Source organism: Amia ocellicauda, chromosome 5 (assembly GCF_036373705.1).
Source record: "Amia ocellicauda isolate fAmiCal2 chromosome 5, fAmiCal2.hap1, whole genome shotgun sequence".
In the NCBI taxonomy this organism is placed as follows: Eukaryota; Metazoa; Chordata; class Actinopteri; order Amiiformes; family Amiidae; genus Amia; species Amia ocellicauda.
The window spans coordinates 52,934,587-52,961,605 of NC_089854.1; the positions used below are offsets into that span (position 1 = coordinate 52,934,587).

A 27,019-nucleotide genomic window follows, 5' to 3' on the forward strand; every position below is an offset into this window, starting at 1 on the left:
GAGGACCAAAAAACATTGGTCAAAATGGTTTAATAGAGGTATGCAAAAAAATATCAAGAGAAAAACAATGTTGTATAGCGCATACAAAAGGGACGGAGATTAAACAAAATACATAGAATATGTTGAGCTGCAAGGAGACCTTAAGAAACGGGTCAGGAAAGCAAAGAGGGAAATAGAAAGAAACATAGCTCTTGGAACTAAAACTAATGCAAAGAGCTTTTCAATACTAACACAGCAAGAGGTCAATAAAGTAGGAAGTGAAACAGATAAAGGGCAAAAATTGAAGTATCTTGGAAAATGAATAAGATGTGGCAAATGTTTTTTGGAGGTTTTTACAAAGAAAAAAAAACAGATAACATGCCACAGGTTAACAACCAGTCCAGTCAAATCCTAAGAGAGATTAGGGTAAAGGATGAGGAGGTACTAAAGGGACTAGCAGAATTAAAAACAAACAAATCACCTGGGCCAGATGGTATATTTCCAACAGTACTTAAAGAAATTAGGGAAATTATTTATAGGCCTCTAACTCAAATATTCCAAATGACACTTCAAACAGGGGATGTGCCAACTGACTGGAAGACAGCAAATGTCATACCAATCCACAAAAAAGGGGACAAAACTGAGCCAGGAAATTACAGACCAATCAGTCTCACCTGCATCACCTGTAAAATATTGGAAAAAATGATTAGACAGAAAATAGAGGAGCATCTTAATGAAATCCATATTCTTGGAGATAGTCAACATGGGTTTAGATGAGGCAGATCATGTTATACTAATTTATTAGAATTTTTTGAACATGCAACTGCAGCTGTAGATCACATGAAAGCATATGATATGATATACTTAGATTTTCAAAAAGCATTTGATAAGGTTCCACACCAAAGACTGAGCCTCAAATTGGAAGCTGTAGGCATTCAGGGTAATGTAAGTAGATGGATTATGAACTGGTTGATGTATAGGAAGCAGAGGGTGTCGATTAGAGGAGTTGCTTCTAACTGGAGTGAGGTTGTTAGTTCAGTTCCACTGTGATCAGTACTAGGGCCTGTGCTTTTTCTAATCTATATTAATAGAAATTTTGACAGACCAAGGTACACCGTTCATGTCCAAGGTAATGAAAGATGTGTGCCATCTTCTCCGAATTAAAAGTCTTCACACTTCTGTTTACCATTAACAGACGGACGGGCTAGTGGAGCGGTTTAACAAAACGTTAAAAAGCATGCTGAGGAGGACGATGGAAAGGGATGGGCGTAACTGGGATCAACTGCTCCCTTTTCTCATATTCACCATCTGGGAAGTACCCCAAGCTTTTTATTTCCCACAGACCGCGAGGCCTCCTCGACATCACAAAAGAAAACTGGGAACAGCAACCCTGCCCAGGGAAGGTCGCTATCACAGAGGAGGTAAGGAAAATGCTTGAGCTTGGTGTCATTGAAGAATCCCATAGTGTTTGGTCCAGCCCAATAGTGATCGTCCCGAAACCAGATGGGACTCTTCGTTTTTTGCAACGACTTCAGAAAGTTGAACGAGCTATCCAACTTTGATGCCTACCCCATGCCCCGCATTGATGAGATGATTGAGCGACTGGGTACAGCTCACGTCATCAGCACCCTAGATCTCACAAAGGGTTATTGGCAGTTTCCATTGACACAAGCAGCCAAGGAAAAGACTGCATCTGCCACGCCGGAGGGCTTGTATCAGTATACTGTGCTTCCGTTTGGACTCCATGGGGCCCCAGCTACTTTTGAACGCATGATGGACCGCATTCTCAGACCCCACCAAGCCTATGCTGCAACCTATCTCGATGTCATAATCCACAGTCACACCTGGGACGATCACCTGTCTCATCTTTGAGCAGTTGTCAACGCCCTCTGACTTGCTGGCCTCACAGCTAACCCAAAAAAATGTACTCTTGCAGTCAGTGAAGCACAATATTTAGGCTCCACCATAGGCAGAGGTCTTATCAAACCCTAGGAGAACAAAGTGGCAGCTGTTCAACCTTGGCCTCAACCCCCGGACAAAGAAACGGGTACGTGCGTTTCTTGGCCTCACCAGCTATTACAGGCGCTTCATTCCAGTCTGGGTGGGGGACGGGTGAATGAGGCACAGCTGGGCGCAGATGGCCTCTACCAAATGGCTCGTGTCCGGCCACTGGGCTGGCCCGGTGTTCTCGCCCACCATGCACCTGCAACCAGGTAAGAGATCTGTGTTAGGAAGCATCCTTCACACCTCACAGTCACTACTTACAGGCACATACTCGTATTCGTCTGCTTCTCGGCAGTGATTTAAAACGTGTCTGTATATCACACCTCTTCAAGCTGTCCACTCCCGGAGCGACTGAAGACCTCCTCCCAGCTTTGAAGCGCCCCCGAGTCAGCCTGTCCTTGTGGCGGGCCGGGTACACGAGGCGCTGCTTGTCTCCCTCGGGGAGCTGCTGCCACAGGTGTACCAGCTCCGCCACCTGGCGATTGGTCAGGAATGCCTGGGCTCTCAGGTCCACCAGACAACTGCCCAACTGCTGGACGTGCTGGAGCCCAGGAACGCCATCAGGGCCGCACGATTCCTGAAACAACAGAATACAGACGACAGTCAGTTACAGGACCATGTTCTGGCAATAGCTATCATTCCAGGGTTTTGTGCACTACAATGTAAGAGACGAGCTGAGCGCCATCACTGCCTCCTCACCTCGGGATTAGCAACAGGGGGGGCGTCTCCTGCAGCGCAGGGGTGCTCCATCTCGGGAGACGGGGGCAGTCAGGCCATCGACCGCGCAGGAGACGGGGGCAGTCGGGCCGTCGACCGCGCAGGAGACAGGGGCAGTCGGGCGGGAGACGTGGGCAGTCGGGCGGGAGACGTGGGCAGTCGGGCTGGAGACGGGGCGACGGGGTTGGAGATGGTGGGGTCATCGTCCTCCTCAAAGCCCTCGTCGTCACTCTCCTCCCTGTCTGAGTCTTGGCCAGCTGCCTCGTCCGGGACGTCGGGGTCGCTGTGCACACGTTGGAGCTCTTTCCCTGTCTGTGAGTACAGGTACTCGATCCCGATGAGCTCCCCTTCAACACAATCATAACAGAAGCATGGGTTCACCGCTTTTATTATTTTCATAACGCTGCTAAAGAGCACCTTACAAATCAACCCCCCACACTGACACGCTCACTGACCCGTGTACACACCTGACTTCACGAACCCCTCCGACAGGTCCCTGGCCAGCACCTTCTGGCTCAGGGTGCCCAGGGCGTTCTGCAAGGAGCCACTGTAGGAGCGCAGAAGCTTGCCAGCATCCTCCACGGCCGCCACTGCACGGTCCGCGTTCCACCTCACCAGGCCCTCCAGCAGATATGCCTGGAAGTGCACATCGCTGGCACTGGTGCCTGAGCAGAGCAGGAGGAAACAGAAACACACACTTCAATACAGTTCAAAACATACTCTTCACAAAGCCATAGTATATAACAATACACGTACTGTAACAATTACAGAAAAAAAAACTAGTCTACTGATCCACTGGGTTCAAAAAGCATCACAGAATCTGGCGTCTTTATTTGCGGTGCAGCTGGCACTAACCTGGGATGAAAAGGGCCAGGTGGAGGTGGAAAGACTCCAAGGAGGTCGATCCACGGGCGCAGCGGTATACTGGCAGCAGCACACCCCCCTTCCGCAGCTGCCCTGTCTGGGTATACAGCTGCACCCCCTCGGAGTCCTGAATGCAGGCGAGGTGGGGCCGCTATGCCTTCCAGATGGCCTGGATCCGCTTGTGGTCCAGCAGCAGCACGCCCATGGTGTCCAGCCCCCTCCTGCTGTCAAAAACGTCCAGCAGCTCCTGGATGAGCCGCTCCATCTCCTGTGCCCCTCGGCCCCCTTCGACCGTCCAGCCACAGAGCAGCAGTCCCAGTCCACATACAGGATCTGAGGGGGAGCCTCTCCGGCCAAGCCGTACCACTCCACCAGCCCGGCAGCCATGGGCTGCAGCCCCTCACCCTCTCCGCACATTAGCACCGAGTTCAAGACCTGCCCGAACTCGTTGCCGACGTTGGTGGCCCACGATGCCGTGCCAGCGGCTGCTCCTGTGAGCTTCCTGGTCAACTGAAAAATGTATGAGACACATTAAGTTATTAGGTCTTTAATTGTAATGCGTTCAGCTGAGCGGCACCACGATGCACCAAGCGGCCGCTGAGACAGCAGCACAAAAAATCTGACTGACGATACTCACCTTCTTTGTCGAGTCCAGTTTTAAAATGGACCCGAACACAGACGTGACCTGGGCCTTTACCTCGGCCAGCCGCTCCAGCACGTCGAGGTCGTACACTGCCAGCAGCCACTTGGGTCCAGGCACTGGTGGCATGGGTGGCGGCGGCCGGAAGCTCGGGACTACAGGTGCAGAGGTCACAAAGGGCTCGCAGTCTGCGAGGTACCGCAGGGTTTTATGCTGCCACGCCTCGCTGTGCTGCTCCTGCAGCTGTTTGCACAGCCGGGTGGCGCTGTTCCCCAGGGTGTGCTCCCTCATGAGACTCAGCACCGTGTAGTCGCAGGACAGCCTGCCCAAGACACAGCAGTACAGCAGTTAGAGTTCAGGAAACATTTCGGCTGAGAGGGAGGGGGGGAGGGAAAGCACAGACGCTGTGTGGTGAATTGTCTCCATACGGGTAGGTGAGGATGGCTGGGAACTGGCTCCAATGAGCCACATCCAGCTGCTGCAGCACATCTCCGGACCAGCCTGCGTACTTCTTTGAGCACCGGCGGCACTCCAGGTACTCCGTGACCATATCGTACCAGCCTTTGATGCTCAGCACTTGGCGCGCCATCTTGTACAGCCCCGCCCCCGTGAGCCTGTGTCCCTCACACTGGGGCTGGATGCAGGTGAGCTTCACAGCCCACATGCGGTAGGGCATCCATAGGAACAGCGGCCGAGCGAAGTGCAGGCTGGGAGAGGCCGGGGGCTGCCGATACACCGGGCAGGGCTGGGGAGGGAACCACCACAGACACAGGTCCGAGGTCAGCACCAGCTTCCCAAACCTGCTCCTAGTGAACAGGGCCTTGGAGACCCACTGCAGCTGCTCAGCGGGCAGCATCTGCTTCCAGCCCTCAGGAAGCAGGACCTGCAGAAACACAGGGACAGACAGACAGACAGACAGACAGACAGACAGTGACAGGAGTTGCCAGGACACTACGGATACTGCACCCAGATTTAACAAACACACGAAGACACACTCACACACACACACACACACACCCCCACCAGGCTGCTCCGCTGAACCGAGTGGTGTCGGCTGCTGAGCTGAGCTAGCCATGGCCGCTGCCCCCGGCTCCTGCACTGAAGACACTAGAGATAAAACGGGAGATTCAAAATCTCGCAACAACAGAGATGTAACTAATGGTGAAATTATCCAAATCTATGTTAATGCCAAGGTGACTAGGTCTATGAAGCCTTATCATTCAATCAACCATGTTACTGTGCCACTACATCATATCACACCATGCCACTACACTATATCACAGCGTGCCACTCCACATGCACAGCACACACGGTGAGGATGCAGCGCATAGCAAACATGCAGCTCAGCTCATAAAGCCAGGGGTCACAGATACTTGGGGGTGTCGAGGCAGGGCAGACGAGGTGGCTGTAAAGCGATATGTAGCTAAAGCACCGTGGGGACCCCGGGTCCATCTCACTTACCTTACACTGGGAGATCCATCCATCTTAAGCTAACAAAATACAACAATACAAGTTAGTTTGTGCCAAATACTGTTTTATTGTTTGAAGTATTTTACATTTAACAAATAAAAACAATTCAAATTTTTAATACTTATGATTAAAAACTTTTTTTAAAATACAATTCTTAAGATCACTTAAAATTTTTTAAATCTTTGTGATTTAACGAAAAACAAAATACTTAACTTCAAATAAACAAGTGCACAAAACAACAAAACAAACGTGATTAAAGCAAAACTGCTACCAACATAAAAGTCAAATACATTGAAAATAACTGAAAATGCACTGGACAAAATAAAGAAACAATTAAAAAGGTAAAAATAAAAAACAAACAAAAAAGGTCCAATGCATTTAAAATTAAATCCAAAACGGACAATCTATTTGACAAAAAAATAAAACAAAACTAAACCAAAAAAACCCTAAACAATTAGTGATTTAAAAACAACTAAATCTTTAAAAACAGTTAAGATTCACTTTCAAAAGTCATTTTAAAAATAATCATTCATTAAATGGTTAAAAAATCTTGGACTCGGGCTCCAGCAGGGGGAACTGACCGTCCCCGGAGGTGGGTCCCATCATGGGATCCTAAGCTCCCCCAGATCTTGTATATGCCAGTTCTTATAGGCTTCCTCCTTGCCCCTCTGATGGACCTCCAGATTGACGTAGTCTCTCACTAGCACCATGCCCCTCCGCGCGATGACAATCGGGTCCAGCTCCTGCTTATTGAATAGACAGATATTACGTCCCTCCCACAGGGCCTGCTTCACTGCGCAGACGACACGCCACCAGCACCTCAGGGTGGAAGATGTTAATCCCCTGGCAGGACCGTATAAGATCTGCTGGGCGGTCGCCCGCGCAGGAACGGCAAACCTGTGGAGGAACGGAGAAAACAGGAGCCAGACCCTGTAGGCGGAGGGGCAATCTCTAAAGATGTGAGCCTCCGTCTCCTTCCCCAGGCAACCCTTATAGGGGCAGGTGTCATAAGGAGCTATGCCCCTTCTGTGCATGAACACTCGGGTGGGGAGACACGGACTCACGGCCATCCAGGAGACATCTTTCTGCGTATTCGTGAGGCAAACGTGCGTAGCGTTAGCCCAGATAAACCGGCAGGTTTCGGGAGGGAAATCTTCTATCCGGCTGGTCTCCTGGGTAGATCTCATCTGGCTACAGATGGTCTTATAATCCCAGGAGGCCAGCACGACTTTATGGAGGCCTACTTCGAGCGCAAAGGCTCGGAGCGCCCTGTAGAACGGCGGGGGATCCCACGAGTGCGGCCTGGTGTTATCCATGGCGCAGAGGCCGAATGGTCTCAGGCTGCTGGCAAAATAAAAGCGGTTCATGAAACTCACTTTCTTGCCAGCAGCCTGGATGTTCTTGACCACATAGGCCAGCCCCTGCGCCTTTATCAGCCGCACAACGTCCGGGACCCCCCTGCCTCCATCCAGGGTACCCTTCACCATCTGCACTCTTTTCAGCCTCTCCATTTTGCTCCCCCAGACAAACCGAAATATAATTCGGGTCACTAGTTTTGCGATGACCTTGTCTGGGGGGAAGATCATTCCTACGTAGAGGAGTATCAGGAAGAGGATGGCCTTTACGACCAGCACCTTACCAGCCATCGTCAAGGTCCTTCTGCTCCAGCCGTGGATCTTCTTTTGGACCTTAGATATGGCCTCCTCCCAGCTCCTGGTGCCCTCGTCCCCCTCATTGCGGGACTCCAACAGGGACAGAAAGTGATGGATCAGATTTTGATCCACCACCTTCTGATCATACAACTCCCTGTAGAAATCCCGCATCACTGTCTCAACAGCCTCTCTGCCCTCCACCTCTTGCCCTGAGGAGTCGATCATGGAGGACATTGCAGGCCGCCTCTCCTTCGTTTTCTTGAAGAAGAAGCGGCTGCATTTATCATCGTCCTCCATGATGCAGACCCTGGAAAGGACCTTGATCTTCTCTTGCTCCTCCCGATAGAGGGCGGAGAGACTCAGTTTGACCCGAGCCACCTCCTCAGCTAGGTCGAAGCCTCTGAGCTGTAAAAGACTCAGGCGCTGGAGGTGGGCGTTTAGATGGGAATATCTCGCCTGCCTCTCACGAGCTTTCCGTTTCCCTAGCTGAATGAAGTAGCCCTTGGTCCTTTTCTTCACCATCTCCCACCACTCTATGCGAGAATCAAAAAGGTCCTTCAGGGTCCTCCACTCCTCGAGGCGTCTGCTAAAGGTCTTAATAACACGAGGGTCATCGAGCAGGGAGGTGTTGAGCTTCCAGACCCCAGGCCCCGACTCCCGTGTGCTCGGGATGAGCACCTCTGTCGTCAGGAGCCTGTGGTCTGAAAAGAAGACCGCCTCCGAAGACATGACATCTATCCTGGAGAAGGAGGAGCCAGAAGAACTCACCCAGGTGAACAAGGGGACCAGGTCCCGACCTGCGTCGCAGAGTTCAAAGTCCTCCACGAACGCAGCGAGGTCCCTGCTGGATCTATCATTGCGGGGCTTACTCCGGTCAACATCCCTCAGAGCACAGTTGAAATCACCTGAAATGATAACTGGTAAGGTGCCGATCAGGAGCGGGCGTAGCTGAGGGAGAAAGAGGACTCTCTCTCTCTGGCTGGTGGGGGCATAGACATTGACCAGCCTCAATACAGCCCCCTTGTATTTAAAATCGAGGCTGGCCAGTCTGCCCGCCTCTATAACCTTAAATGCTTTTACCTCTATGAAGGGGTTTTTCAGGAGTACGGCAATCCCGTCCGCTCGGGACACATTGGACCCCGACCAGAAGGATTCTCCTAGGGTCCAAGTGTCCCGGAGATCTTTATATTCCTTTTGGAACGGGATGCCGCACTCCTGCAAACAGATGATATCCGCCTTCATTCCAGCCAGAGAGTTTAAAACATCGGTCCTCTTTTTCACCTCAGCAATGCTCCTCACATTTATTGATATAATAATTAGTGCCATAATGGCTGTGAGGGCAGTTACCCGCTCCGTAACAATCATGTAAAGAAACCTTTCTCTTCCCCACTCCTCTCTTCTCCCTCACCTAGCTTAGCGCTAGCACCCATCATTTGCCTCACCGCTTGATCCTCTAGGAAGACTATGGGGGGGCTCGGCTCCCGCCACCCGGTAAGGCTGGCGAAACTCCACTGGGCTCAGGGCCCATGGTGCTGGAGGTTCTCCCTGGTTCCTTTGTGGCCGAGGCCCGACGAGCAGATGGCAGGGCAGAGGCTTTGTGTACAACTGGGGAGAGAACTGTGTAGACCCCGCTAGTTGTTCTTTTAACTAATGGTGGGGGAGGGGGTGGTCTCTCCCTTCCCGGCTGTCTGCCGCCGCAGGCCTCCTCCCCCAGCGCCAGTGACCTTGCCATTACGTCCCTTAGGTCTTTATGGGAAAGGACACTGGCGCCGATTCTCCTCTCTTGAGGACCTGCGGCTCTCCCACTACTGCTGGGAGGGCATACCTGACCCCTCCCCTGGGAGAGTCTCAGTTGTGGGGCAGGAGGAATTTTATTTCTAGGGGGCCTCTCATCCACCAGGCTGCCCACTCGGGGCAGTGGAGAAGGCCCACTGCTCTCCTCTCCGGAGTCAGAGTGGGGCGTGTAGAAATTAGAGGGAGAGGTCTCTGCAGCGGGGGAGGAGCTGGCAGGGGGGGGAGAATCTGCAGAGTGGATCCTTTTATTCATCATACCCCCCCTACCCATGCTCCTCTTTTCTGCTCTCTTCCTCTTCCCTGCTACCACTGTCCACTCCCCCTCTGCCTCCACTTCTGACCCTGAGTCAGAGAGGGAGCCTATGAGACTCCTGAGGACTGTTTCCTCTCTACCCCCATCTTGGGGTATCACCTTTGGAGGAGCCTCCACTTGATTCCCTCTCTCTCCACCACCCCCGAGGGCCCGCGCTCTATTTGCATAGGAGGAGGGACAATTCCTGAAGAGATGCCCTCCCCCACCGCACAGGTTGCAGGCCCTCTCCTGCTTGCAGGCCCTTGTCAGATGTTCTCCGCCGCAGACCTTGCACTTAACAACAGTGCAGGCTGCGGCTAAATGACCCAGGGCCCCGCAGTTCCTGCATAATTTGGGCATGCCATGGTAGAAGACAAGCCCCCTATTTGCTCCTAGTACCACGGTGCTCGGCAGATGGCGTACTCCGCCGATGGCGGCCACTTCCACCTGCAGGTGCACCTGCCACCGCCGAGCACCGGTCCAGACCCCGTCCTCATCATTAACTCTTCTGCTTTCAGACAGGATCTCGCAGTGTCTCCTCAGCCATACCTCTACATCGTACTCTGCCACTGCTTCATTATAAAACTGGATAGTTACTATTTTAATCTCTCTATCAGTCAGGGCATCGACCACAAAGTCACTCAGGGGCATACTATCTTTTTTTTCTCTGTATAGATTCCAAAAACTCTCCAGCACTTGAGGGTTCTTAAAACTCACCTCAAACACGTCCCTAGGTCCAGGCAGTTTAACCACGCAGTTCAGCTCAGAAGGGGCAAAGGCCAGGCCCCTCTGCAGCACGGACCTGCTGAACTCCAGCCGGGTGAGGGCCGCGGTCTCGGCTCCAGCCTCATGGCTGAAGCGCACCGCATTATGGCGCCTCACACCGGCGGTTCGCTGGGCCATGCTGCGCTTTCCTACCTGGGAGAAGGGTCCAGAGGCTCTCAATCCGGAGGTCGGGGCAAGTCCACCTGGCTGGGGAGCAGCTTCCACCTCCGGGGCTCTTGCAGGGAGCGGGCCTTGCAGGGAGAAGTCCGGGCCCTGGCTGCAGGAGGCCTCCCTCAGGGACGTTGCCGATCGGCCTGGTCGGTCCCTGGGATCCGAGGCCTCTCCTGGATCCTGGCTGGTGACGTCAGCAGGGAGCAGTCCTGGTCAGGCCGGGCTCCAGGTAGATGGTCGGCCGGGCTTCTGGATGGGACCCACTCCGTGAGGAGTCCGCCGACTCCTCTGGCTAGGTCCCCTGTCGCTCCCGGTCCGTCCCAATCTCCACTCGCCTCCAAGGACCCAGGACTCTGCAGCTCTGTCAACCGGCACCTCCCCGTCTTGTCTGGTCTGGCCTGATGGATCAGCTCCCTGCAAGGAAAAGAAAGAGACTGTCAAATACAGTTCGATGCCCCCTGCTGGACAAAGGTTTCTCTCACTATTGGAGGGAAACCCGAGTCCAAATGTTTGTGCTTGTTTGTTAGTTTGTGCCAAATGGCAAGAACTCCATCTTGAACCTGAAATGAATGACATTTAGACATGTATTGAAATAGGCTGATATTTGTAACAGCTGCGTGAAGACTTATGCGGGGGGGCCATGTCCTCCACAGCTGCCAGCAGCTCAGCGTCAGTGAGTGCATCGTTGCTGAAGGCCAGTGATGGGCGCTCCTTCCTGGACACCGCTGGAAGGAGGAGTAAACGTGCGCTGTAATGGTGGGCATTTGGTACAGGGGTCATGGTAACTGGTGTATTTTGTTTTTGAAATCACAAAATGTGTGCGATTATCGTGTGTTTGCCGTCGGTCTGTTTTAAGTGTGAACTTTAAATTGTGTGATAGCCCTGGTATAACTGTTTACCTAATTGCTGCCTTAATAAACTACATTTAATTCTAATTGCTCAAATCACACACTTCCACAAAATGAACCTTTTGACACTGGAGCTCTGGACTTGGTGGCAGACGAGGAGAGGGTGGGAGCCGACTGCGAGGCACTCGTCCTGGGAGGCTGGCAGGGCGCAGGCACCGAGGGTGTGGGCTGGGAGGAGGCAGGCTGTGCTGCTGGCTTCTGGGCCTGTGACTCCCTGTCCCACCGCAGGATGTATGCCAGGAATTTGGCCATCTGCGTTCCGGGCTGGGGAGTCTGCCTCCTTATCCATCTCACATACCTGTAATAAACCCAAGTTCTCTCTCTAACTACAACTACACTGACTATACAACTGCAGGCCAGGGTGCTCTTAATTCCCTGAAACATACATAAACTAGAGTAGGCAATAGTTATTAAAATAGATTAATACACACCCTCTCCTCTCCTTGTCTATGGCCTCGTAGAGCTCCTGCCAGGTCTGGCCCTTGTGGGCCCCGAAGCCCACCACCTGCTGGTCCTCCCGGCCACTCTGGGACACCATGGCGCGGGTGGCATTCCTGGCCCTCCGGTCACCCACAGCGATGGCGACTTTTGGGAAGCCACAGGCGTAGCTGGCCAGCGCGTCCTTGTTGGCCATGTACACCGTGTCAGACGTGTCCATCTCCCGCTCCTTCTGATGAGCGGCCACGAGAGACACGGCGTACCCACCGTCGTTCTCCAGGATCCACTTGAATGTCTGACCGCGGTACCTGCCAAACTGCAGGGTACTCTGGCTGAGTACCAGTTTGGTGTTCCCGGGGTCACCCCCCTGAGACAGGATGCGGGCCACAGCATCCTTCCGGACCTCACGAGGTGTGAGGGGGACAAATGGATCACTGGAGGACTTGGTGGCAGACGCGACGCTTTTAGCTTCAGCTGTGGCTTGCAGGACCAGCTCCCTGCTGGAGGGCTTACAGCGGAACTGTGGGGTGGCCTTCATGTTCCTGTACAGCAGGTACAAATAGTCAGGAAGTCACTGACAAACAATATTGAATAAGGAGATCATTACAATTAGTATGTTTTATTATTATTATGAATAGTAATAATAATAGTAATAATAATAATAATAATAATAATAATAATAATAAAAAAACATAACAATACTTTCAATTAAATGACAACAAATAATACAAGATATGTTATAATTCATCATATACCTTGTATCACTGCTACAATTATTCATATTATGATTCGTACTAGTACTATTATCATCATCCTCATTATTATTACTATTATTATGATGATGATGATTTTTTATCTGTTTTATGTTTCAATGCAGCACATACTATTACTATTACTACTACTACTACTACTACTACTACTACTAGTATTTTAATACCATTATTAATACTGTTATGATGATGATGTGACGCAATGACTAATAATAATAATAATAATAATAATAATAATAATAATAATAATAATAATATCGTCTCCGGCTTCCCCACGACCCTCACCAGGATAAGCAGTTTCGAAAATGAATGGATGGATGGATGGATGGATGGAATAATAATAATAATAATAATAATAATAATAATAATAATAATAATAATCATTATTATTAATACTATTCTTATTTTTATTATTATCATTATGTGACGCAGTGAAACACCATACGTTTCTTTGACTTTTTTACGGTTCAAAACACTTCTCTCTCAACAGTATAGAAGACACATACCTTACACAAAACAGCAGGGTTATTATCAAATGTATAAAAAGCATGAAATAACACCGCAAACACAGCAGGTCATATAAACAGATCGTATTAACACATTAATCGACAGACCAATTGATCAATTAAGAAAATGCTTACTTACGTGGATCGATAGCAAAAAAATAAAATAGGAAGGAAGGAAGGAAGGAAGGAGGGATGGAGGGAGGAATAGATAGAAATATAGATCGATAGATAAATAGATAAAGCTAGACTGATAGAATTATATATATATAGATAGAGACACACACACAGAGAGAGAGAGAGAGAGAGAGAGAGATTGATTGATGTCTGTCTCTCTGTATTTCTCAAAGATTCAGCTCCTTCTTTTCACTCCCAAGGCAACATCTGACAAAACACGTATTTACTATTAGAAGTCCACCCGCAAAGCCAGCCTCTCCGGGGTCCTGTAGCCAACCAGCTGAAAGAAAACACGTTGAGTGGCGTGGGGAATCGGGGGTTGTTCCAGCGGCAATAGTAAGCAATCCGTGCACGGTGATTGGATAAATGTTAGTACAGGCGCTGTGCTGCTTGGTGAATTTTTATTACAGCTCTTTTGATAGGGTGAGGCTGCCAAATTCAGAGGAATTTTAGAAAAAGCAGTCGTTCCCATTGGTTATATTTTAGTATGTCGATACAGAACACACGCCTATCTGGGCGCAAGGATGACACGCAAATTCGTGAGGAGTTCCATATTTTGGTCAGGTTCTCCGCAGCGCGCCGGTTCCCCTTGGCCTACCGTGGCATCTGGTGCTTGCGTCGCGGGCGGTTTCTCGCACCGCGGGCAGCTCTCCCTCTCGCTCACGTGCTCGATGGCGTCGAGTCCTCTCGCACTCCTGCGTCGCAGCGGATTTTCACCATCATGGCCCTCGGTCAACAACCCGGGCTTCAGTGAACTGCTTCACAATGTGTTGGCTTCATGATTGTTCCAGACCGCTTTCTGGCCGGTTTAGAAAACTGGGCTCAGGGTGAAAAGGGTCACATGCAATACGAGATGTTTGGGCAATGCGAGTTCTCGACAACAAATCCGAATTGCCGGGGTTTTCTCCTTGTCCTCATGCAATTCCAATGGCTTGACATTTGGGAGCTCGTCCAAAACCGACGCCAAACCATAAGCACGGCTTCCTTCGAGACGGAATTGACCCAGCGCCCTAAGGGTGCCCGCTGCCTGAAACCTACAGTCCTCCGCTCTACCAACTGAGCTACCGAAGGGAAGCTCCTGACCGCCTTCCCCTGGCAGTCTCAGTGGCCGTGCAAAGCCAAGAAGCACCGTGGCTTGGCTCAGTGGTTTTCAACCCGTGTGCCGTGAGGACTACCCAATTGTGTCTTGAGATTTTTATCCCCTCCAAAATATGATGTCATTTTTTTGGGTCAACTTCATAAATCTTGTATCAAATCAAACTTATTCAAATTTGTGAAAATGTTACATTCATACATCACCTGTAGAAAGCGTTTCATAACTGAAATGTTGTGTTTGCCGGACTGAACGCACACCTACACTGAGTCGCAGTGCTATCAGTGGTACTGAAAGGCAATTGATTAAAGGGACAGATCGTGAATTCCTTTTCATCTTGCACTCTGCTTGTCCTTGTTCTAAGTTGGACTGGTGAACGAAATCGATTTTATCAATATTATTCAATGTGTTTGTTCTTGCCCTTTTGGTAGGCTTAATTTTTTGATACTGTAACGGAGATGGAGAGGCAGCACCGCCCCTCTCGATTAATATGCGGCCATCTCCGTAGGGGCTGCTGGGAGATAAGAGAAAGGACTGTAAAGAGTGAATTAAGGGCCTGTTCATGGTTATGTATTGATTGTGTACTGTACAGTTGTGTACTGTTGTTGGATGTCTCCTGTTCCTCTAAGTCTCATTTGGCTTTGGTTTCCCCCCTCTGCGATGAATAATCGGGCTCTAAATAGCCCCGGCGTTTCTCCTGCAGTTCTTCGTTCTTTCCACTGCTAGCGCTGCCTCTGTGAAGGCGGATGGTGCTTGTGAGAAGTCAACAGCGTGTCCACCGAAAAGGGTGTCTGACTCCTGGTTTTGGATCCGGAAGGGTTGATAACAAACCGAAACGGTTACAATACGATACCGCTTAGATTAACTGTGGATATGTATTGTGATCGTGCTCGGCTCAGGTGTGCGTTCAGTCCGCACACAAAACGTTTCGGTCGCGAAACGTCTAATCAAATCGAATAAAACGGCGGGGATAGCATGTTTGATCCGTGTGCTATTGTTTTTCAACAATTGTAATGCCCTTTGTAACGTTTAACCACTGTGTTGAATAGAGCTTGTTATAGGATATTGTGAACTGAACCTATTTTGCTGTGAATTTATATTTACTGCGAATAGTTTATTGTGTCTGGTCTTGGTCTGTCTGCACTAAATAAATGATTTGCATGAAGTAATTATTTAGTTTGTCTGTCTACTTTTTTACCTAACCACTAAAGGCCACTCCTTGCACTTCACACATTTGCCCTTTTAATTACTCCCTTACTGACATACTTTAACATGCAATGTGCGTGTGATAATAGTTTTAGCAGCCTGTTGCCATTCAGGTGAGACAATACCTAGTAAATCCTTTTTTTTTTCCATGTTGGTGCGCCGCAAAGGTTTTTGGTCTCAGCAAAGTGTGCCGTGGCATTAAAACGCTTGGGAACCACTGGCTTGGCTTGTTGGGCATTCAGGTATGCACTGAGATTACGATCGGCACGATGATTGTTGTTCTCAGGGGAATTGTGTTTGTTTGCTGATCACGTTCTCTGTCGCTTTTTACACAGTTCTTACAAGTGGCACATTGGGGATGAGGAGCAGTGCATGCTGACACGCATAGCTGTGGACTTCTGCATGGCATGGGGCCACAGGTCATTCCAAGTATTTCAAGACGCCAGCAAATGTGTGGACACATTGAGTAGGTTGTGTTGGCCCAACCCTCACAGATTGTGCCAAGTCAAGTAGAGATGCATGTTGTCCTGTTCTAAAGTGACACGTCGTCAACAGCAAAAACATCTCTCAGAGTTCCTGGCTTGACTTGCCTCTGGAAGACAACACTGGCCAGGCTGGAAATTTGCCGAAGGAAGCAAAGAGGACAGGACACCTCGCCTAGACTCAACTGCGTATCTCATTGTTCCAAGGAAGGCTGTCCAGGCTTTTCACCATCATGGCCCTCGGTCAACAAGGTCTCAACACTGCGCCCGAACAGGGACTTGAACCCTGGACCCTCAGATTAAAAGTCTGATGCTCTACCGGCTGAGCTACCCGGGCTTCAGTGAAGTGCTTCATGATTGTTCCAGACCGCTTTCTGGCCGGTTTAGAAAACTGGGCTCAGGGTGAAAAGGGTCACATGCAATACGAGATGTTTGGGCAATGCGAGTTCTCGACAACAAATCCGAATTGCCGGGGTTTTCTCCTTGTCCTCATGCAATTCCAATGGCTTGACATTTGGGAGCTCGTCCAAAACCGACGCCAAACCATAAGCACGGCTTCCTTCGAGACAGAATTGAACCAGCGCCCTAAGGGTGCCCGCTGCCTTAAACCTACAGTCCTCCGCTCTAACAACTGAGCTACCGAAGGGAAGCTCCTCTCCGCCTTTCCCTGGCAGTCTCAGTGGCTGTGCAAAGCCAAGAAGCACCGTGGCTTGGCTCAGTGGTTTTCAACCCGTGTGCCGTGAGGACTACCCAATTGTGTTGTGAGATTTTTATCCCCTCAAAAATATGATGTCATTTTTTTGGGTCAACTTCATAAATCTTGTATCAAATCAAACTTATTCAAATTTGCGAAAATGTTACATTCATACATCACCTGTAGAAAGCGTTTCATAACTGAAATGTTGTGTTTGCCGGACTGAACGCACACCTACACTGAGTCGCAGTGCTATCAGTGGTACTGAAAGGCAATTGAATAAGGGGACAGATGGTGAATTCCTTTTCATCTTGCACTCTGCTTGTCCTTGTTCTAAGTTGGACTGGTGAACGAAATCGATTTTATCAATATTATTCAATGTGTTTGTTCTTGCCCTTTTGGTAGGCTTAATTTTTTGATACTGTAACGGAGATGGAGAGGCAGCACCGCCCCTCTCGATTAATATGCGGCCATCTCCGTAGGGGCTGCTGGGAGATAAGAGAAAGGACTGTAAAGAGTGAATTAAGGGCCTGTTCATTGTTATGTATTGATTGTGTACTGTACCGTTGTGTACTGTTGTTGGATGTCTCCTGTTCCTCTAAGTCTCATTTGGCTTTGGTTTCCCCCCTCTGCGATGAATAATCGGGCTCTAAATAGCCCCGGCGTTTCTCCTGCAGTTCTTCGTTCTTTCCACTGCTAGCGCTGCCGCTGTGAAGGCGGATGGTGCTTGTGAGAAGTCAACAGCGTGTCCACCGAAAAGGGTGTCTGACTCCTGGTTTTGGATCTGGAAGGGTTGATAACAAACCGAAACGGTTACAATACGATACTGCTTAGATTAACTGTGGATATGTATTGTGATTGTGCTCCGCTCAGGTGTGCGTTCAGTCCGCACACAAAACATTTTGGTCGCGAAACGTCTAATCAAATCGAATAAAACGGCGGGGATAGCATGTTTGATCCGTGTGCTATTGTTTTTCAACAATTGTAATGCCCTTTGTAACGTTTAACCACTGTGTTGAATAGAGCTTGTTATAGGATATTGTGAACTGAACCTATTTTGCTGTGAATTTATATTTACTGCGAATAGTTTATTGTGTCTGGTCTTGGTCTGTCTGCACTAAATAAATGATTTGCATCAAGTAATTATTTAGTTTGTCTGTCTACTTTTTTACCTAACCACTAAAGGCCACTCCTTGCACTTCACACATTTGCCCTTTTAATTACTCCCTTACTGACATACTTTAACATGCAATGTGCGTGTGATAATAGTTTTAGCAGCCTGTTGCCATTCAGGTGAGACAATACCTAGTAAATCCAAATGGCCATGTGATGTCATGTGAGGTGCCATTTCAAATGTATCTAAGAAACAAATAAATAATATCTAAGAGAAAGGGAGAAAATAAGCTTCTGCTAAAAAACTCCAAAAGAGGAATATTTTAAACAATGGAAACATTACCTCTCCAGTCAGATCGTTATAGACAGGGGGATTTGTCTTTATCTCAATCGTGTCTGTTAGCACTCTGTCAGAAACCCGAACATCAGCTGTCCGTGCAACAGATTTGTTGGGAAGGTGGAAAGTCACAACAGCTGCCTGGGGGAGCTGAGGCTCATTCACACACACTTCCTTCACTGAAGACTCCTCCTCTTCCTTCAACTTCTAGAACCAAAAGGGGATTAAGTGATGTCATAAATGCACTAACTGCCCCAAGTCCCAAGACAGAGATAATATACTTCAGGTATAATACAGGAATGTGATTTGTGCTAGTATTATATACATATGCTCACAGCCTTTACAAATGTTGTGGCATTTAAACACACCCCGAACACCCCTCATAGTGCACCTATGAAATAAAATGTGTAATTTGTGGACATTTTCTACAATGAGTGACATTTGATTTGTATGCAAATAAATCATATACAGCCATAAATGATCCTTTCAATGCAACATCTTTGCATATATTCTCCAAAATCAGGACATGCCATCATTTCACATTTTATCCTCTCTGCTGGTTGTATGATTCTATATTGTACTGGTTCGCTAAGAACTCTGATCTCTCTCACTCTCTCCCCAAAATAATTACCTTTAAATTGTTCTGTAAATGTAGAAGTCTTGAATCATTCCTGTGGCTCATAGCTTTAATCAACGCAGGCAAGTCTGCTTCTGGTTCTAACAAATTAGACTGTTCCAAAGAGGCCCTGCTGCTTTCCTGCAATAGTCTACAAAACAAACATAATATTCATAATTTCTAGAAGAAATCATTCAGAACATAATAGGCATATGGCATATAGCAGTTGCTACTACTGTTGACCCACAACACCCAAATGAGACATGTGAGACAAGTCACGTCTACGAATCGCTGCTCTAGAGGCAGTTCAGAGGAGAGCAACCAGACTGATTCCAGGTCTGAAGGTAACGTCCTACTGAGAGACTGAGGAACTGAACCTTTTCACCCTGGAACAGAGAAGACTACGTGGGGACTTGATTCAAGTCTTCAAAATCATGAAAGGCATCGACCACATCAAACCAGAGGAGCTTTTCCAGATCAGCAGGGACACACGCACCCGGGGACACAAATGGAAATTGGCCATTCAAGGCATTCAAGACAGAAAACAGGAGACACTTCTTCACACAGAGAGTCGTCACAATCTGGAACAAACTCCCCAGCGATGTGTTTGACGCTGAAAATTTGGGAACATTTAAAAATAGACTGGAGAGGATCCTTGGATCACTTAGTTATTAATGGACACCAAACTAGCATGATGGGTCGAATGGCCTCCTCTGGTTTGTAAACGTTCTTATGTTCTTATGTTCTGGTACCTTCTCAGATCCTCGGCTGGTTTTATAGTTTTCTCCAGGCTGGCTGTTTGTCCTGTGGTGTGTAACAGCACATCCGGAGAGTCAGAACAGGTTCTTTGTAGTTTGATTTGAAGCTCTTCTGAGAGGGATTCACTGTGAAGGTCTGGCATGGATTCAGATGCCTGTGAAAGAAAGAACTACGTTAATAATAGTAGGTTTAAAACTGCAACAACATGACATTCAGCATATTTGTCCCTCGGTAACTACTACTACCTTCAGTTTGGAGATGCAGCACCTACAAATCTAATCTAATCTAAACCTAATCTTTCTTCATAATCCAGACTGCCATTTTAGGGGTGTTTTAAAAGCAGATCTGAAAACAGCAAGACCTGAATCAAAAAGTTGCTGAATAGCGAAGAATTCTTCGTCTAGGACATATCTTTTGTCCGTGGCTTCCCTAGAATTCCCCTCTTGTAGAATATTCAAAACCATGGGGATTTCCTAATGGCAACAACAACAACCTATTCCCTAGCATAAACACACTAACATATATAGACTTCCAATACTTTGCATCCCAGGGTTTACCTGTAAAAGAAACAGACACTCACAGTCTGGTGCAGTCTGTTGACAGCTGCGACCCCAGTCGAGAAAGGTTGGCCTGATCAGTGAAGACACGGCGCTGTCTGAGAATGTCCACCATGTACAGATAGTGCAGAAACAGCTGCTCGCATACTAGAATGATGTGGGTGACAATTTGACATTGCAGGTCCTTGTTCTCTTCCGGGCTCAGGGATGGATCGGAAATTAAAGCTTTTAAGTCCAGCCAAATTAATTTAACTTCTTCTAGAATGATTCCGGCCTGGAAGAACAAGAACATTATATTTCTGTTGTGCACAAGAAAACGCAGAACACAGCGTTTATCGTATTAATGGTAAATCTTTTATCTATCCACAGACACATTACAATTACTGCTGGTGTAGAAATGTCCTACTCCTTAAACTGATACATTGTGTGATTAACTGATGTGAGAGGTTGTCCAGCTGTCCACAGTACTCCAGTTATCTTCCTTGTCTAAAAGCCAACAGGGAACACCAAATGCAGGTTTGAAAGAGTTGAAACTGACTCGGGGGTAAATCCCTTCCTAAGCATTGTGCTGACAGCACAAAGTGAGGCCACACAGAGATCCTCCAAGCTGCCTGTCAAAAAAACATTGCTTTCAAACTGCCAGGTAAAAAGTAATCCTTCAGGCACATCAAGGGCTGCTTCAGTGGATTGAAATGCTAAATCAAACTTTTTAAATCAGAAACAGAAAATGTTTTGGCTCCCCTAAACTTTAAAAGCTTCCTCTTAGTGCATGCATTGGACCCCATAGTTCAGGCATGAGCTAAGACTGAGATATGCCAACTCTCTGATCAAGACTCCAACAAGTGGCCGAGCAACTCCTGGGTTTGTGTGAACTCAAATCTGGTCAGGGATTCAGAGGTGCGATGCTTTGACTCCCCTGTAGTTATTTACAATGGAAATCTTTACAGAAAAAGAATGGTATGCCATCATTATCTTTACCTACCAGTGTTTGCTGATCCTCCTCAGTCACAGACTGGATCTCTGGCTTGACCTGAATTCTGCGATGGATCAGCTGACAGAATTCGGACAGGGATGCAGGGGGCGCTTTTACACTGCCTCTGATAGGAGTCACTGGGCGCTCCTCCTGGATTTTGCCTACCACACATTAAGACATCTAGATTGAGATACATCTTCATCTGGATCTAGATACATCTTCAAAAGTATTCAACATAACATAAATATTCTCAGTGCGCTGTTACTACTTGGTTTACATAATTTGGTCTGGTTTTGTATGACTCGCCCAAATACCCTGCAAATGTTATCTGTCCACTTAAAAATAAAACACTGTTCAAAATTGTTGAAGTTTAAATGTTTATATTTTAATCTGGGAGCCTTGCACCTACTTCTCTCTCTCTAGTCCAAGTGTTGCTGCTTTCCTTTTGTGTTTCTGTACTCTATATGTTTAGATACTTCTAGAAACCACTGTATATGCAATCCCTCTGAAGAAGGGTTTTGGTGTTACGCATGCAGTGTACACATGTCTCAATTACAAATGACACAGACATTACCGTATGTTTCTTCACATTCTGGTCTGTTCTCTGAGAACAAGGAGAGGGGTTCTAGAAGGTCTCTATAGTGCTGGTGGAGCTCTCTGCTGGTGGCTGCAGTTTGTGCCATAGGAAACAAGCCATCCTTCTTCAGAGACCTGGGTTGTCTGGACACACTGCCCCCTGGGCAGTCACGTCTCCGCTGGTCATATTTGGCACTGAGTCTATTTATATAAATGTACGTGCTGATTAAGTGTCATGGCAGTTAGAGGTAGTGCCATGACTGTTATGTACTGTAATCAGACATAAACTGAAAGTGTTTCAAACAGTAATCAGCCACTACCACCTTAAATAAAGGCTACTTTTTCTGGTGGCATGACTTATTTACCAGTCATGTAAACACAGACAAAGAGAAAGCTGTCAGAGAGCTATTATTTTAGGTAACCATCTCTTTGAATATAGCCTAATTTCAAAGTAAGAAGAAGCAGTCTTCCTCCTGGAGTTGATGGTAAAGTGGTTAAAGATAAGGATCATTTTAGTCACATGGCAGAACCATACTTGCTTATGTGTGCAGTGTCTGTAATTTTCGGGTCTATCCCAATATTTCACATCAGTGTCCTAAAAAGGTTTGCATGTTTCTTGTCTTATATATAGATAGAAAACCACATAGTGCAATGGAAAACGTACTTGAATGTGTGCATGTTCCTAATTCCCATTGTGCAATTGCAAAAGTAGCCCAAATGTACAATCTTTCGTTTTGCACTAATTTAATGCCAGTTCTCTGTATTGTATGCAGTGAAACAGTATGTGTGTATGTTGTGTCGACATTTATAAAGATTACCTATGGGAATGTCTCGTTTGTTTAAAATATTCGTATTCGTTGCCACTATGAATTAAAATAACATAATTTAAATAACTGTATGTATCACAATGACAGGCTCTGTTGTATTAAAAATAGTTGTATTAACAAAAGGAAAAGCATTTTGTAGACCCGCACTGAGTTCATCTTTCAGTTGTATCATTTTGTTTATATCGAGAGAAAATAAAAACATTTACTTACCACAGAAGACAGGTACTATTACATACAGTTCAGTATATTTAACACAATTATTGTACGCGGCTCAGCGCGCTTATCTCTCGGCTCGTGGCGCCCCGGCCAGGACTCGTTGCTAGGAGATGCCTATACACAGCAAAGTCAGGCAGGATTTAAAGGAGCCGTGCATGTATACAGTCTGCTGAAATACAGAGAGAGAGAGAGAGAGAGAGGGAGGGAGGGAGGGAGGGGAAAGCAGAGCTGCTGGGTCACAGCACCACAGCCACGCCATACCCAGGCCCCCCGCCACACACCAGCAACACACCCAGGCCCCCCGCCACACACCAGCAACACACCCAGGGCCCCCGCCACACACCAGCAACACACACAGGGGCCCCGGACGGCACCTGCTCAGCGCACTCTGGGAGCCCCCTGCAGAGTGAACCAGCGAACCCACCGAGCGCCACCCTCCCCGCCAACCAGACAGCAACCACCCAGTACAGGGGCCACAGCAGCCCCCCAGCCGATGAGCTACGCCAAGGCTGTCACAGGAGCGACACACGGCAGCAACTCGGAGCTCAGCGACATCCGCTACCTACTGAGTGACATCTGCTCCAGGCTCATGATGGGGTGAGGACACAGCGCACAGCCCACACCACCTAACAATAACAACAACAAATTACAACTTGCAACTTACAGCCGTTAAAATTGATGAAAATGATGAAAAACCCTTCGTCATCAGCACTTGCAACATCCAGAGACTGTACAGCACAGCCCTTGGGCTGAAAAGCAGAGACAATCACTTTATAAATAGTTTAAAAAGTATTGATATCATAATCCTACTGGAGACATGGTTGAAACCAGACCTAAACACAAACTGCCCAAATGGATACAGAGAGCTCCTCCTGCCCCCCATCAAGCACAGCAACATTAAGTGTGGTCGGAGCTCCGGAGGGATGGTGGTGTGGTACAGAGGAGAGCACTCTGACCTCATCTCCCCGGTGAAGAGGGGAACCACACACTTGTGGCTGAAACTCCACAAAAAAATCTTCCAAAGCACATCAGACATCTACCTGTGTGCAACATACATCCCCCCAGCAGACTCGCCCTACTACAAGCACGAGTACCTCCAAAACATAGAGGCAGAAATGGCCTTTTACCAAACAAATGGAAACATCCTGCTCTGTGGAGACTTCAACGCCAGAACAGGGAGAGAAAGAGACTTCATCAGCCCCGATGGAAACAGCCACCTGTTCAGACATGCAAACCCGTGCCACAGCACCATGACCACCCCGAGGAACAGCTTCGACAGCACAGTCAACAGGAGTGGGAAAGAGCTGCTGAGACTGTGTAAGAGCCTGGGTGTGTACATAGTCAATGGGAGAACCAGGGGGGACTGTTTGGGAAACTACACCTACAGCTCTGCTCTGGGGTGCAGTGTGGTAGACTACACCATCACTGACCTCGACCCTCACAGCATCAACGCCTATGTAATCAGACCACAGTCAGCACTTTCAGACCACAACCAAACAGTCCTCTACCTGCGCACAGGCACCCAAACGGACACACAGCCCATCCCCTCGACACACCTGCTCAAACTCCAGCCCTGCTACAGATGGACAGCAGACAGCAGAGAGCAGTACGAGAGCGCTCTGAGCAGTGAAGAACCAAACCGGCTCCTGACCCAGTTCCTGCAAAACACCTATCCCAAGGAAAGGACAGGAGTCAACCAGGCCGTGAAAGACCTTAACCACATCTTCAAAACTCTGGCAGTATCATCAAATCTGAGGCGCAAGAAAAATTCTCACAAAAGCAAAAAACAAAACGTGACAGAAAAATGGTTTGACAACGACTGCAACAAAATACGCAAGAAACTCAGAGCACTTTCAAAGCAAAAGCACCGCGACCCCAACAACACAGCACTGCGGCAGACGTACTGCCAAACCCTGAAACAGTACAAACACATGCTGATCCAGAAAAAACTAAAGTACAAGAAAAATAAACTTGATTAAATTGAGGAGTCCATTGACAAGAACATTTTCTGGGATCTTTGGCACAATCTGAACCCTCACAAACATGACAAATAGCTGGGTATCCAAAATGGAAACATCTGGAAAAACTACTTTGAAACATTATACCAGCCAATCCCAGACAAAGACCTAAACCCAGAGCAAACTGAACTCCTTCAGGATCTTAAAACACTGCAGAGAGTGATTAAAGATGCATAGTCACCCCTGGACTTGGCCATCACACTACAGGTGGTCAAAGACAGACTCCAGGGCCTCAAGCCCAGGAAAGCCTGCGGTCAGGACAGCATCCCAAACAAGATGCTGAAATACAGCAACACCGCCCTGCAGAGCGCCCTGGTACAGCTGTTCAATCTCAGCCAGGATCCAAAGCAGAAAATACAATTTCATCCTAAACAGCACCACAATAGAGCACACAGCCAGCTACACCTACCTGGGCCTGCTAATAAACTCCTCAGGCAACTTCACCCTCGCTGTCAAGACCCTCGCTGACAAAGCACACAGGGCGTACTACACCATCAGGAAGAGGATCATCTACCTGAGCCCCTCGGTGCCGTTGTGGACAAAGCTCTCTGACAGTGTGATCCTGCCCATCCTGCTGGATCCAGCACCGACTTCAACAAATGGGAGAGGAGCCCCACAGAAGCCCTGCACGCCGAGTTCTGCAGGTACATATTGAAGCTCCACAGGAGCAGCCCCAACAATGGCTGCCGAGCCGAACTGGGGCACCTGCCTCTGGGCTGTGCAGTGCAGAAGAGAGCCCTAAAATACTGGCTGCACCTGAAACACAGCAGCCCAGAGACCATCCAGTACAGCGCCCTGAGGCAGCAGGAATGCACCCCCCACACAGACACCCTCGGCCAGCTGGCCCTGAGGCTCTGTGCCCAGAGCCACACCAACTGCACAGAGCTGCTGAGCTGCCGAGGCAGGAGACAGCCCCCCCAGCTCCAGCACATCACTGCGGCGCTGCACTGCAGCTACATCGAGCACTGGGCTGAACAAACCAAACAGCAGAACAAGCTGGAGTGCTACAGGGCCCTGGGCAGAGGATACAGCTCGGCAGAATACCTGACACTGGTCACAGACCCCCAGCAGAGACGGACTCTGACCAGGTACAGACTGAGCGACCACAGCCTGGAGGTGGAGACCGGACGGCACAGGCAGACCTGGACCATAAAGAGACAGATGCCTGTGTGGACAGTGTGGGTCTGGGGAGGCAGAGACAGAGGCGCACTTTGCCCTGACCTGCTCCAAATACACACAGGTCAGAGATGCCTTCTTCCCCAGATTCGCCAGCAGAGTCCCCGACTTCCCCCAGCTCAGCACAGAGGCACGGCTCAGAGTGGTGCTGGGGGAGCACAGAGACTGCACTGTGGTTGCAGCAAAGTACATCATAGCCTGCCACAAGGCCAGAGAACTACAACCATGTCTCCAAACCACTAACACAGCACACTAATAATGTAAAATATATGTAAATATGTACATATATATATGTATTTTATTTTATATTTGTGAATTTTTTCTTTTTAATGTTATTTTATTTAATTTAATGCTCCCAATTGCTTTGGCAATACTTGTGTGTAAATATCTCATGCCAATAAAGCTTGTTTTGAATTTGAAGAGAGAGAGAGAGAGAGAGAGAGAGAGAGAGAGAGAGAGAGAGAGAGAGAGAGAGAGAGAGAGAGAGAGAGACCCTTGGGTATAGTAGGGTCTAGTGTAGTCGACTGACATGCCCTCACTGACATGGACCCCTGTCTTAGAAATGCTTTTACTGTCAAAAAGCACAAACCCCACTCTCTGATCATAATCAAATCATCATGTTCCTGGAAAGAGCAGGCCACAGTCACCACATACTACAGTCCGGTAAACTGTACAACCTCAAGCAATGTAGTGCCTCGGTTCCACTGGTTTAAGCGCCGTGTCGTGTCTGTAAACCAGGCCGCTGTGATCCGTCCTCTGATGCAGGAGCAGCGACTGTGCTTGGTTTGTGTTCAAAACAGGAGACACTAAAGCAACACAGCCTGAGTGGACAGGACTTTGTGTCTGTTTTATTCTTTCTTTACAGGATTGGAAACAGCGTAATAAATACACATTTCTGTTAGAGATATTAGGAAGAGATAAACATGTAGAGGCAACATTATATTCAGACAAGCATGTTCCCATAAGAATACGTTTCCATGTGCAACAATAATATTAAATAGCGAATATGTATTGTTATTATTATCGTCATCATTTGTGCTAGTATATATGTATACAACAGACTGCACACCATTCACACAACACAGCCTGAAACACGCCCAGCTGTTCATACAATATTAATACAATCCGATTATTATCCTTCAGTTTATTTTAACTAGTCAGTCACTGCACCGGTCCTGTGAAATCAGTGTGTAGCGTTATGTTGGGTGTATTTTGATAAGAGCATTTTGGCT

The 27,019-nt window shown here is 48.1% G+C and overlaps 1 protein-coding gene, 1 long non-coding RNA gene and 1 other non-coding gene across 3 annotated transcripts; all 3 read right to left on the reverse strand.

Moving 5' to 3' along the window:
• Positions 1 to 3,233: 3,233 nt before the first annotated feature.
• Positions 3,234 to 6,957, reverse strand: LOC136750480 (uncharacterized). The gene is made up of 6 exons (XM_066705641.1): positions 6,256 to 6,957; positions 5,666 to 5,694; positions 4,762 to 5,311; positions 4,202 to 4,526; positions 3,556 to 4,074; positions 3,234 to 3,365 (listed from the first exon to the last, which is right to left on the reverse strand). The coding sequence occupies exons 3-6, from the start codon at positions 5,277 to 5,279 to the stop codon at positions 3,312 to 3,314; spliced, it is 1,416 nt and encodes a 471-aa protein (XP_066561738.1). The 5' UTR covers positions 5,280 to 5,311; positions 5,666 to 5,694; positions 6,256 to 6,957; the 3' UTR covers positions 3,234 to 3,311.
• A 9,232-nt stretch (positions 6,958 to 16,189) lies between these two features.
• Positions 16,190 to 16,262, reverse strand: trnak-uuu (transfer RNA lysine (anticodon UUU)). The gene has a single exon. It is a non-coding gene; the product is annotated as a tRNA-Lys (tRNA).
• An 830-nt stretch (positions 16,263 to 17,092) lies between these two features.
• Positions 17,093 to 22,677, reverse strand: LOC136750619 (uncharacterized). The gene is made up of 8 exons (XR_010816920.1): positions 22,588 to 22,677; positions 21,549 to 21,751; positions 20,984 to 21,135; positions 20,025 to 20,275; positions 19,438 to 19,598; positions 18,701 to 18,836; positions 18,076 to 18,276; positions 17,093 to 17,403 (listed from the first exon to the last, which is right to left on the reverse strand). It is a non-coding gene; the product is annotated as an uncharacterized LOC136750619 (long non-coding RNA).
• Between the last annotated feature and the right edge of the window lie 4,342 nt (positions 22,678 to 27,019).